At 41.7% G+C, this 12,717-nt stretch overlaps 1 protein-coding gene across 3 annotated transcripts in view; it reads right to left on the reverse strand.

Moving 5' to 3' along the window:
• The window catches only part of celsr1a (cadherin EGF LAG seven-pass G-type receptor 1a), a 108,786-nt gene that overhangs the window by 12,462 nt on the left and 83,607 nt on the right, over positions 1 to 12,717 (reverse strand). For all 3 annotated transcript variants that reach the window (XM_070549048.1, XM_015956642.3, XM_054739602.2), the window contains exons 10-25: positions 10,696 to 10,862; positions 10,415 to 10,600; positions 9,807 to 9,920; positions 9,523 to 9,697; positions 9,290 to 9,431; positions 7,193 to 7,313; positions 6,828 to 7,011; positions 5,964 to 6,065; positions 5,663 to 5,757; positions 4,708 to 4,917; positions 4,434 to 4,617; positions 4,214 to 4,357; positions 3,957 to 4,137; positions 3,664 to 3,831; positions 1,816 to 1,942; positions 1,534 to 1,734 (exon numbers count right to left, since the gene is read on the reverse strand). In XM_070549048.1, the coding sequence (XP_070405149.1) occupies positions 1,534 to 1,734; positions 1,816 to 1,942; positions 3,664 to 3,831; positions 3,957 to 4,137; positions 4,214 to 4,357; positions 4,434 to 4,617; positions 4,708 to 4,917; positions 5,663 to 5,757; positions 5,964 to 6,065; positions 6,828 to 7,011; positions 7,193 to 7,313; positions 9,290 to 9,431; positions 9,523 to 9,697; positions 9,807 to 9,920; positions 10,415 to 10,600; positions 10,696 to 10,862 (2,501 nt within the window). The remainder of the gene's footprint in view (positions 1 to 1,533; positions 1,735 to 1,815; positions 1,943 to 3,663; positions 3,832 to 3,956; positions 4,138 to 4,213; positions 4,358 to 4,433; positions 4,618 to 4,707; positions 4,918 to 5,662; positions 5,758 to 5,963; positions 6,066 to 6,827; positions 7,012 to 7,192; positions 7,314 to 9,289; positions 9,432 to 9,522; positions 9,698 to 9,806; positions 9,921 to 10,414; positions 10,601 to 10,695; positions 10,863 to 12,717) is intronic.

The raw sequence follows: 12,717 nt of genomic DNA on the forward strand, positions 1-12,717 counted from the left end.
CACACACACACACACACACACACACACACACACACACACACACACACACACACACACACACACCGAGACTCCAGACGTAGACTTAAACACTCATACAAACTTTCAGTTTTATGTTTATCAATCGGACGAACAGCTTAATACTTCCCTTTCTCCTCATTTGAAAGTGCATTCAGCGCTTGGCTTCTACTCTCAAATCAAATGTGTCTGAATTGAGACATGGTGACACTTTTACCCAGATATGATCCATCTGCTGCCTTTTTTAAAGTAAATTTTTTAATTCATTATCATTATTGGTGTACTTTTACATGGTTGGTGTACATACAACAAACTTCAACTTACAGTTATGGGCAATAACTGAAAAAAAAAGCCTGCTCTGTGAGTGAAATCTGATGGTGAGATCAGCACAGAATGCTCCACACTTCTCATGAATGTGCTTTACTCCTACAGCTGGGACAAACATGTTTACAAGTGAGAGAGCTGCCTAACTAATGAGAAGTTCTGAATAAATTCAGGAAAAACACCTAAAATGTTTTTCGTTTCACAAGATAACCCATCAGTTATCAGCTGCATGTGTGTATGTACGCGTCTTAAGTATTGTAATGATGATCAGGTTATCAAATTGCTACATAAGTGTGGAAAGAATTAATGTGAAATCTGAATTATGTCTCAATGTTGGTGAAGAGAGCCACTGAGGTGTCTCTGAATGAGATAGTTGACGGTTTAGTGAAGACTAGTTTATCATTATTTGAATATAAAATAGAAAATAAGAATTAAAAAAGTGAAACACTGTGTTTTAAACTGTTCTGGTCTGGGTCATCGGGGGCAGCGACCTTAGCAGGGAGGGTAATCCTGGCTCAGCCTAAGGACATATACCTCCAGGGTATCCTTGATTGACCCAGGTGTATCATGGAAAACAACCAGAAGGCTTCCTGACCAAATACCTGCACCCCCTCAGCTGGCCACCCTGGGTATGGAGGAGCAGCTGTTCTGCTCTGCAATGTCCGAGCTCCTCACACTAGCTCTAAAGCTGAGCCAGGCTATCCTGCGAGGGATGCTCATTTTAACAGTTTGTATTCACGATCTTGTTTTTTCGGTCACTACCCAAAGCTGATGACTGGAGGTGTGGGTTGGAATGTGGATCGGCTGGTAAACCAAGAACTTTGTTTTCTGCTTCAGATGCCCGTCCACCACACCAACCCCAATCAGTGTTCGCATCATCCGAGCAATGGTAAAGAGCTGGTCTACGGTTCCCAACAAACCTTCTACATTTAGGAAGCCAACAATTTCACACAGTTTTGGCCTCAGCTGATCATAAAAACACCCAATTAAATTCTCCTGGATGCATTTCCTCCTGTCAGAACTGCGATACAAGGCTAACTTTAGCATTTGTAAACTCACAGGATAATTTTTTGTCATGCCAAGTTTTTAATCATCTTCCTGCTTTATGTAACCCTCTTCTGATTTACGAACGTTGTTGGTAGAGCCTGCTTGGCTTAAGCTCTCTTGTTTTGTGTGAGCAGAAAAGGCACTGACCATGTTGTCGGTCTGATTGATGCCAAGCAGGAAGACGAGCTCAGAGAAGAAGAGTGTGGCCACCAGGTTTTTGTGGATGGCGTGCAGGTTGGAGCGGAGCCGGTGAAGGAGACAGAGGAGGATGAAGGCGAGGAGGAGGAAGAACAGGGAGACAGACACCGTGGTGTAGGTGATGATCTTGAGTGGGAGGACGTCCCCGTGCTGTGGATGAAAATTCAAATGCTCAGCAGGCAGAAAACCAGCTTGTTTGTATGAAAGATGAGATTAAATCTGTGAGAGAACCTCTCTCTTGGAGATGTCCATCAGCACAGCAAAGCTGGTAATGTGGTTACACTGGCAGCTGATGTGGCTGTTGTTCCTGTTGAGCACCTCGCAGCCTTTAGATGACCAGCCGCCTACACCCCCGCTCCTACACACACACACACACACACACACACACACACACACACACACACACACACACACACACACACACACACACACACACACACACACACACACAATGAGCAGGAATGGAGTGATATTTGCAAAAAATCTTAAAGTACAAGAATAAAATTTTTTTTTTCATTTTAAACCCAAAAGCTGCAGTGATGTCACGACTAGGGATTTCCCGTTCTGATATTGATATTGGAAATGCGTCTTATATCAGCCCAAAAAACTATATCAGATTATATCGGACTGCATGAAAAAAAAACCTTCTGATATATAAAGTCCGGTCTGCTTTAACCCTCTGGAGGCAAACGTTGCAGATTTGCAACAGTTAAAACCTACCTACCTGGTTACTCCACACACGTATTTCATGAGCATTTTTTAACTCAGAAGTACCCCTGAAGGACTTAGTTGTTCATGATTTTATTAAAACTTATTTTGAGCCTGAGAGGGTTAAACTCCATTCCAGCAATTTTATCCATTAGTCAGTGAACAATATTGTTCTTTCTTATGTCCCTGCCCTCAACTGTTCCTACCATTAGCTGACAGTAAAAACAAGTTCCCTTGAATTTGTATTTTGTACTTGAAAAAGTTATCTTTTTGTTTATTTTTTAATTCAAGCATTTTTCGGTGTCTTTTAATTTATTGTTTATTGTATTATTCATTTGTTATACATTATGTACCCAACTTCCAAAGTGGACATACAATCACACGCACACTCGTCCATGCACACGCGCACGCACACACGCACGCACGCACACACACACACACACACACACACACACACACACACACACACACACACACAATGAGCAGGAATGGAGTGATATTTGCAAAAAATCTTAAAGTACAAGAATAACATTTTTTTTTTCATTTTAAACCCAAAAGCTGCAGTGATGTCACGACTAGGGATTTCCCGTTCTGATATTGATATTGGAAATGCGTCTTATATCAGCCCAAAAAACTATATCAGATTATATCGGACTGCATGAAAAAAAAACCTTCTGATATATAAAGTCCGGTCTGCTTTAACCCTCTGGAGGCAAACGTTGCAGATTTGCAACAGTTAAAACCTACCTACCTGGTTACTCCACACACGTATTTCATGAGCATTTTTTAACTCAGAAGTACCCCTGAAGGACTTAGTTGTTCATGATTTTATTAAAACTTATTTTGAGCCTGAGAGGGTTAAACTCCATTCCAGCAATTTTATCCATTAGTCAGTGAACAATATTGTTCTTTCTTATGTCCCTGCCCTCAACTGTTCCTACCATTAGCTGACAGTAAAAACAAGTTCCCTTGAATTTGTATTTTGTACTTGAAAAAGTTATCTTTTTGTTTATTTTTTAATTCAAGCATTTTTCGGTGTCTTTTAATTTATTGTTTATTGTATTATTCATTTGTTATACATTATGTACCCAACTTCCAAAGTGGACATACAATCACACGCACACTCGTCCATGCACACGCGCACGCGCACACACACACACACACACACACACACACACACACACACACACACACGCACACGCACACACACTTGTAATCACATAAGCACACCGTTGGGCTGCCAACGGCCCCTCCCCTCCTTCTCTGCCACAGTCTAATTGTGATTTTGTAGGTTGTGTGACCCTGAGACACTGATTTTTGGACTCTTACAGCATATCAGATACCACCTCCCAATTGAAAACTTCTACTCACGTGATTGTGTGGTCCCAGAACACACACACTGGTTTGGTCCGCTCCTCTGTCTCCAGTAGGGTGTACTCCAGGGTGATGGGGGGGTCAAGGAGAGGCGGAAGTGGAGGTCCTTCGCTGTGAACTGTGGCGCTAACTATAGCTGTGTTAATCACAGGACGGTTCGGGAGCCTAGAAACACACACACACACACACACACACACACACACACACACACACACACACACACACACACACACGTTAAAGGTTTTCCTACTAGGTGTACACATCCATCTGGGACTAGGCCTGTAAAATACCTCAGACTCCTGCGGTCGGGGTCATATCTCTCTGGAAGGAGCTGACCCAGAGATTTGTACACGATAACCACGGCAACGGGCAGGGGGGCCGCTGGCTCCAGGTGGCGCCGTTTTCTGTCAGACACTGTGTGCTCCTCCTCCATGGGGGGATTAGTTTGGGTCGGAGGGAAGGGAGTGGTTTCTGATGGAAGAGAACAAATTCAAGCATCAAAACAACCAAAAGAAAAGCTGTGATTCCATTAGACGAGGATTCTCACCTTTTAGGACATGTGTCTGCAAGTTAAATACTGGGAAGTGGATGGAGGAGCCAAGCTCTTTGGGGTAGGTCTCCTGGATGTCCTGAAACCGAGGTAATGTTGCCTTCTCAGGGTTTGATACGTCCAAGTAGTCCACAGTTAGTACTACAAAGGAGAGGAGAGGAAAGGAGATGAATATAGAGTCATGTTTAAGCTACATTTACAGGTTCTCATGACTCACTCATGTTCTCTGTGACAATGGTGAACGGTCTCAGGTAGGTCTTCCTGACGTTTTGAGCCAAAGTATTGGCATAGTTCTCAAAGTAGCGCAGCAGGTTAGCGGTGCCACCCTCCGACCTCTGGATTTGATCCCAGTGCTCCTTGGTGTCAGGATCCAGTATGGCGCTACCAGCTCGCACCAGATTCTGGGAAAAAAATGAAAATAAAGAAAGTATTAGACATGTGAGAATCCTTTAAGAATAATAAACCCTTTTCAGACCGTGTTTTGCATCGACCTCATTGAACTCTGCATCCTTCATGGCGCTGAGGTTGAAGCCGGACTGCTGGCTTTCGTACTTCAGAACATAATTCAGCAGCTGGGCCGCCGTCTTTACGTCGTTGCCGTAGAAATGAGGATTGTTATTTGTGACACTGTGAAGCAAACGCACAATGGCCTTGGAGTGTTCGCTGCTCATTCGTGAACTGTTTCGATGCAGATCTTCATTCTGGTTAAAAACAGGTTAAAAAGATAATCTTTTTTTTTTAAAAGTTCGACCTCAGAACCCTCAGAATTTTAGCTAGAAGTCAGACTTTTGGAACCTGGTATGAGGTGAGTATGGGATAAAACATTTATTGGGATACATATTTAACTTGATCAAAGAAATCCGCATGTATAAACACATAATGAGTTTCTGAGTCACTAAAGCTTAGACGGGGTGCCACAGGGGTCACAGCTGGGCCCTAAACAAGATTATTTTGCTCTGGTAAAAGTGTGGAACCTTTCTCTGATACAAAAGAAGGAGAATCAAAAATTTTAAACCAATTATTCTACAAAAATAATCTACTATGCAAAATTAAATTCATAATATTCAAAGAAAAACAATTAAAAAAACATAATGAATGAAATCTATGTAGGAAAAGTCTATGAAATCAAGGAAGTCACTTTGATTTTTGTATTGTCTCTTAAGATTTCTATACAGGGTTAGTTAGGCTATGTGAATAAATGGAGAAACAAAATTAACGCTAAAATGAAAGAAAGAAAGAAATAAAACAATCTGTTATATAGCGCCTCTGAAGATATAAATCACAAGGATTATATGCAGCAAAACAAAGCTTTAAGAAACTTAAGTCGATCCGATTATAAAACATTTCCAATCTGCATGCCTACTGTTAATTGAATCACAAATGCATCACAATTGTATCACAATGCAAAATGTTTAAGTGCATACGTTAACTGTGTGTGATATTTACCAGTTTCTTCAGGTGGGAGAAGGTGGCGGTGGTGCAGTTGAAAAGCTCTGGTGACAACCAACCCTTCTCGTCACTACAATGCCGAATTGCTGTACCTGAAAAATAAAATAAATTGTAAAAAAAAAAAAAAAAAAAAAAAAAAAAAAAAAAAAAAAAAAAATGTCTGAGATTCATGGTGTTCTTTTATTGTCACAGGTGCAAATACAGTTTTTAACTGACCCAGGTGTGTTAATGTAACCTATAAATGCTAAGCTGAATATGTTAATATAAGATAAGTTAGAAGTGATTTGCAGTTACACACCAATTGATCCTTCAGGACAGTCCCTGGCAGCAGGAAGTCCAAATTTGGTCTTGGGCCACCAAATTCCAGCATCAAATGCCTTGGGACAGCCGTCATACACCACTGCAAGAAGACAAGATCAGTTTTAACCACAGTGGCTGATTATTGTTGGGTTAAAAGCTAAACACTGAGTCTAAAATGAATTCATCTTTAACTGAGTTAAATTGAGTTAGAAGCTAAATACTTGCTCTGGTTCCATTTAAAGATTATCCACTGGACTTTAAATCAGACAGGCAGACAGAGGTGCTCAGATGAAGACATTTCACAATGCAAAGCTGCAGTAACTTTAGCAGGAGTGTTGGTATGAAGGGACGTGCTTGCTGCAGAGCAGACTGATCAGAGGAGAACCTGCAGGGTCGTTCCCTCTCAGTGACCACAGTTCAAAACCAAACAAAACCTCTTCCTTTCATTCATTCCCATTTCACCTCCTCTAATTTATTCCCAGCATCAGAATTGTTTTTATTTAAAATAAATCTGTTAATCAAAATCAAACTTCTAAGGGAATAGTTTGGCGTATTAAGAGTCTGAACATGTTTCCGGGTCGCATAGCAAGAACACTGATGTCAGCTCTTCATCTTTACTGTATTGTGTGAGATTGGTGTTGCTGCCAAGTCAGCCTGCTGGCCAGATTTGCCTCTTCTGCTTGACCGGTTGGTGACAAAGATGCAAAGTTAACCGGCGGATGTGAGTGGCAGCATTTGTTTCATTCGGACAGCAATTCATGCGGACCACCTCAAATCGCTCTGTGCATGTTATCCAACCTTCACGATCATAGTTAACAAACGCGGGACTTACTCCTTATGAGGAAATAAGAGAAAAATTCACCTTCACAACCGGCGGGTGTTATTTCAGCAAATGGGTTATCACATCGGTTACACTGGCGCCCGATGACTCCTCCCTTGCAGAGGCACTGCCCAGTGATGGGGTCACAGGCTCGAGACAGAGAACCAATGTTGTAACAGCCACAGGGGTGACAGGTGTTCTCGCCCTCTGGACGATAGTGGTTGTCCTGAAGGAGAGAGACGACACAAAGACAAAGACACGTATATGGAGCTTTATTCTGGGCAGTGCCAAATATAGTGTCAAGAAAACAAAAATAGTGGTAAACTTCCATAAAGGGATTACACAAGAAAAAGCCATAGAGAAACATTGAAAAACAAAGTGAATTCTAGCGTTCTGCATGTATTTACCTTGCAGAGACACTCTCCGGTGGTTTTGTTGCAGTCTTTGTGGAATCCCTTACTTGTATCACAGTTACATGGTCCACACACCGGGCTGCCCCACAAACCCTGAGGACATGGCTTCTCCACTCTGATGACAAAAACACAGCAAATATAAAAAAACAGCTTAATAAAACTACATTATAGGAACAGTTATGGTTAAATACTGAAATTTGAACATAAATGTGGTGTATTTTCACTGAAATCACAAGCTAGAATGCTTATTCAAACAGCTGTAAAAGAGAAAATGGTGGAACCAGTTTGCTTCTCAAATTCCCCTTGATGGCAAGTTTGTTTGGGTCGGTAAAACATTGGATCATTTAAGGAGATCCCAGGGAGGAATCATTATAAATCTTACCATCAAAAGGATTCGGAGACTTTAAAAAGGGGGTTTCTTTCACCTGGTTTTATTTTGAAAAGGTACCACTGTTTTATGGCAATTTGTTATGAGCTAGATATTTAGTTTAAACAACATTATATTTTCATTTCAACATTAAAGTGGTACTTTACCCATATTTTTAATGCATTTGCAGTGGTCTCCAGTTGGAATTAATGCATTGTACGTTGTGTTCAGGGGGGAAAAAAGCTCCGGTGTGCCTGTTTTAGAAACTAAAAGCGAACCAGATCAGATTTTATCTGAAGACGGCAGGACTTGGAGTTTTATTTCCTAATATTTAGACATCTCATCTCTGATTGGGTAGCAGCAACGAGACTCTACTACTGACTCGCTTTGCGACGTTGATGTTTTATCTCCACGAATAACCCAAGTCTCTAATGTTAACGGTTAGCTTCTGCTAGCTGAGACATTCTCTGCTAATTTCTGGATGCTAAAACACCCCGTCCCGAGCTACGATGGGTGAGTCCATGAATGTTCAGTGACAGTGACGTAGATCTGTCAGAATTTTCAAAGCCTAGAGTTTCACCATCTATTTTCTATCAGAAGCTAATGCAGGAAATAGGTGTAGGAGACTGTTTTCATGTTCAGCCTGACTGATTATAATCAGAAATAATCATTAAAAATCGGGTTTTCAGTAAAGTATCACTTTAAGATATATTATATGTTATTAGATTTCATTATTAATATTTATTTTTAACACTGATATTTTTAGGTAACATCATCATTTACTAAATAAATGTAATACAAAACTCTAATTCTAAAAAAAATGCTGCAAAATTAAGCTTTAATAATGCTAAATATGAAAAGGTGAATATTATTTTATGTGTCCTGCATGGATAGGCAGGTATAGATAATGAACGAAGGGTGTAGATATTTTTAGATACAAATAAAATGATCTTTTATATTTAGAGCGGAATGTGGCAAAATACCTATGTGAATGTGGCAAAAGGTACTTGTTAAAATGCTAAAAATGACTAAATATAGCTGTTAAAACACAAATTTACCAAAAAGTAGCTGTTGTAAGATTCTACACGACTACATTTATTTCAAATGAGCATTCCAAATACTTTCCTCTCATCTGTTTTAGAACACTTATGCTCACGGCTATCTGCTCCATTTATCTACACATCTGAGCGTCCAGAATAAACTTCCTCTGCACTTACACATCATCAGCGTTATATGATCTGATAGTGGCAATATGAGGGCACCAAAGACTAAACACCTGTGGAGGATCAGTCAAGCAGAGACGAGGAATCTCACATAATGCTAAACACAGGAAGTGATGTGTGTCATAAGGGCTGAGATTTAGAGAGAAATGACTCCTGATCAGCTAATTCACCCCTAGATAAATTCACTAACAGCCGGCTGCTACTTTAAGTCTTCTATTTTTGATGTCAGATCTTTCTCTTGCTCCACATACAAGATTACTGACTAATAAAGGCACACAGACGGATTTAGAGCGTTTCAAAAAGAGTTTTAGAAACTAAAGATGATTATGGGGCTTTGTTGGAATCAAAGTCCATTTTTAGTCTGTTTCTTTCATGAAACCTGGGAACTGGGAATGCCGCTCAAGACCTGCTCAAAGATCTTGATTTAGAATTTTTAATAAAGGAGTTTTATAACAGAATTTACACATTTTTGTTTCGTTTTGAGGTCACAGAAAAACTCACTTGTTTTCACAGTACTGTCCGTAGTAGTTCTGTTCACATTCACAGGTGTATCCGTGGGAGGAGCTGGGTTTGCGCACGCACGTGGAAACGTGCTCACAAGGATTAAGCTGACAAGCGTCCGTGCACTCCTTACCAAAGAAACCTACAGAGCAGGTAGAGAAGAAGAAATGAAACTCAAATAGTCCTGAGCGTCAATGTGTGTGTTGATGAGTGTGTGTGTGTGTGTGGGGTACCAGGGTCGCAGATGCAAGTGTGTGTGCTCCAGTCGTCGCTGCAGTGGCTGTTCTCAGGACAGATGTTGGAGTCACAGGGGTCGGCCAGGTCACATCCGTCCTCCACGTGGATCTTCAAACCCTGAGCCATGTTCACGTTGGCCACGTTGGTGGAAGTCTCACCCATGCGCACACCCTGATGAGAAAGAAATGCAGAGATGTAAAAACACATACATAAATAATACACGCAGCAGAATGTGATAAAAAAAAACTCCACTAGTAAGCATCAACACACACACACCCACCTGTATGCAGCCAACAAATCCCTTGTTGACAAGGTTTCCCTCTCCGGGCAGCCCTCCAACATGAAGAGTCTGCAGCTTCAGGCCCGGCAGGTTGTTGCCAATCTCTACGGACTTCTGCTTGAAAACACACAGAGTTAAAAACAGAACTTTTCCTCTAAGCATGAGGCCCGTTTCAACTATCAGGACTTCCAGGTAATTTAACCGGTCCTTCCTGACATACACGTGTCTCCACCTCACTGGGCCGGCCCACTTTTTGGGCTATTTCAGGGACCAACCAGGTACGTATTTCAAAATGGCCAAGCAAAGTTGCTGGGCGGGACTCGTGGTTAACTCATGCTGATTTGTTGTAACTTAAGTGATATCTGCAGACGTTGTCAAACAACTGGCATTTGTAAAATTGGAAGAGTTGCGGGTGCAGTAGGTGGACGCTTTTTGGCGCTGATAAGTGATGTCTTAGGAAAGCGTAAACGTACCAAATTAGTATGGATATACAATGGGTTAGAGGACCAAGCCATCATAATTTTCCTGTCACCTTCTTCCCTCCTGGAAATATCCCAGAACTCCTGTAGTGGAAATGTGGCTTTTCTGTGAAGTTTTATGCACCTTACCGTGAACATCCCATAATCCAGTGATACGACGGCCATGTATTTGATGTCTTTCCCGTCTTTGATGCTTCTGACTTCTACCAGCATGTGGTGCCACTCGCCGTCATTGACACGAACTTGTGGGAAGCTCAGCGATGCCAGCAGCTGCTGTCTGAGCAAAACATCCATCCGGACCTGTTCCTCTCTCACCTGGAGAACAAAGAAATGCAATGACTGCAAATACGCGACGGGACAATGCTTCTTGATTTCCAGTGATGTTGACTTGTATAAATGCTGTATCTCACCATGAGGTTGATGGTGGAGGAAGGTCCAGCGTTGACCTGCATGAGGGTCCCAGCAGGCTGCCTAGTGCGGAACATGAGGCCCAGGTACCAGGGCACAGTGACGGTGATGTCCGGATCACTCCAGGACACCAGAGCCTGGCCGTCAAAAAACTGAGGAGATGGCATTTCTAAAAAATAAAATAAAATAAATAAAATAATTACCAATTATTCAGGTACTTAAAAAACATGCAGGATAGGTCAAAACTTGTTACACTAAGTCTAACTTTTGCATCAGTGCAAACGCATAAAGAGCGACGAAACTGTATTTTCATGGAAAGGCTGTTTTGCTGATCAAGTATGGCACACAGCCCGTGTTTTGTTCCATTTAATCCAGGCATAAACCTTGATATTCTCTCCTCCTCAGGGCACATATCTCAACCAAAGGATTCACAGCTTTACTCAGACAGACGCTGTAATTATGAGACAAAGCACATATTTGTTCCTGCAGCAAATAGAGGATCAAGTCTGCACTTTTCTAAAGAGTGCCTTCTCCATTAGGGAAAAAGAAAAGTCTTGTGCCACTCCTCAGTTACGAGAAAGCTTAATCAGGACCTAGCTTCAAGACAGAAGACTGATATCCTGCTTATAACTGTGCACAGCAGTGAAAAGTCCAGTGCAAGTGTGCATTAGAATCCTCAGTCACTCAGGATACATGTCCACAGATTTAAAATGAAAACTGCATGTATCTTTTATTTTGAAAGTTGCTGGTGCTTTACACTACTCCTGTATCTGTGTGGCCTGATATGAACTACTGAGCTTGATGCATTCTGAAAGTGTAGCGCGTAAAAAGTAGAACCAGAGAGTAAATATGCCGTAGCGTCAAGGCCAGGCCCAGGAAGCGTTACACAGGGTGGACACACACCTGTTTACTATAATGGCAGCTTGATTAGCAGATGTTACACGATGAATATATAGCCAGTGGAGAGCCATGGCTAACCTACACTGAGACTGGGACTAACTTTTAAACACTGATCAAACAATAAAAACGAGACTGAAAAAAGGATGAAGTGGAAATTGAAAGAGAACAGCTGACCGCTTGGATTCTTTGACAAGACACATCTTTATAATCCAGCATTTTCTTTTTTCCCCTTGACATTTTTATACTCACTTTTAACGTAATGCTTTAGTAAATATCTAATGTTTGATATAATTGAACCTGAAGACACAAAAGGCCAGGTGAGTGACTTCCAGCAGTCGTGTGTCAGTCCGGGCTTGAAGTCCCCTTTAACAAATCTCTAGTTTCTAGTGTGACAGCAGGGTGTGTGAAGCCTCCGACCGAACGTGTCAACCAGCAGCAGAGCTGCCACGATCCTCTTCAGAGCTCGTCTAATCCGGACTGGATTCAGATACTGGATACGGGGCCTGGCACTGGATGACAAGCTACCTCATGGGTGAGAGGGGGAAGAGGGGCATTCACACCTTTAAAACATTGTTTGGAACCTCGCCCTGAAGAAGGACATCAGTCTTCTCTCCTTACTCTTCTCAGCAGACCAAAACAAGAGGGGGTGTAAACAGCAACACTGGCAGCACACTGGGGGGGATTTTATTGTTACTTGGCTAACAAGGGAATCCTAGTAAAGCTTATACAATAGGAAGGTTTGTACTGTAGAGCAAGTTTGCTCCAAATCAGCTGGAATAGCAGTTAGGACGGGTGTGTGAGTCTTTAGTTTCATCCTTGGAGTTTAGGTTTAAGTCTGTGAGTCAGAGCCAGAAGTTCCCATTGTCCTAAAAGTCCAAACCTGAGGCGAAGCTTAGTGACTCGACAATAGTGAGCTGAGTTTGAATTTCCATTGTAGCTGCTGCATGACTCAAACGGAGTCAGAGGTGTTCCTTATCCTGTGGGATCTGCTAGGAGATGCACGGCTTCCCGAACAGGTTCTATCGTAGGTGATTAAATGCGTTTTGTCACACGGAGCTGCAAATGGAGGGATGAATGTGCACAGAAACAATCTGACATGCAAATTTTATTCATATTTTCCTAAA

This window comes from Nothobranchius furzeri, chromosome 1 (assembly GCF_043380555.1).
Source record: "Nothobranchius furzeri strain GRZ-AD chromosome 1, NfurGRZ-RIMD1, whole genome shotgun sequence".
NCBI lineage: Eukaryota > Metazoa > Chordata > Actinopteri > Cyprinodontiformes > Nothobranchiidae > Nothobranchius > Nothobranchius furzeri.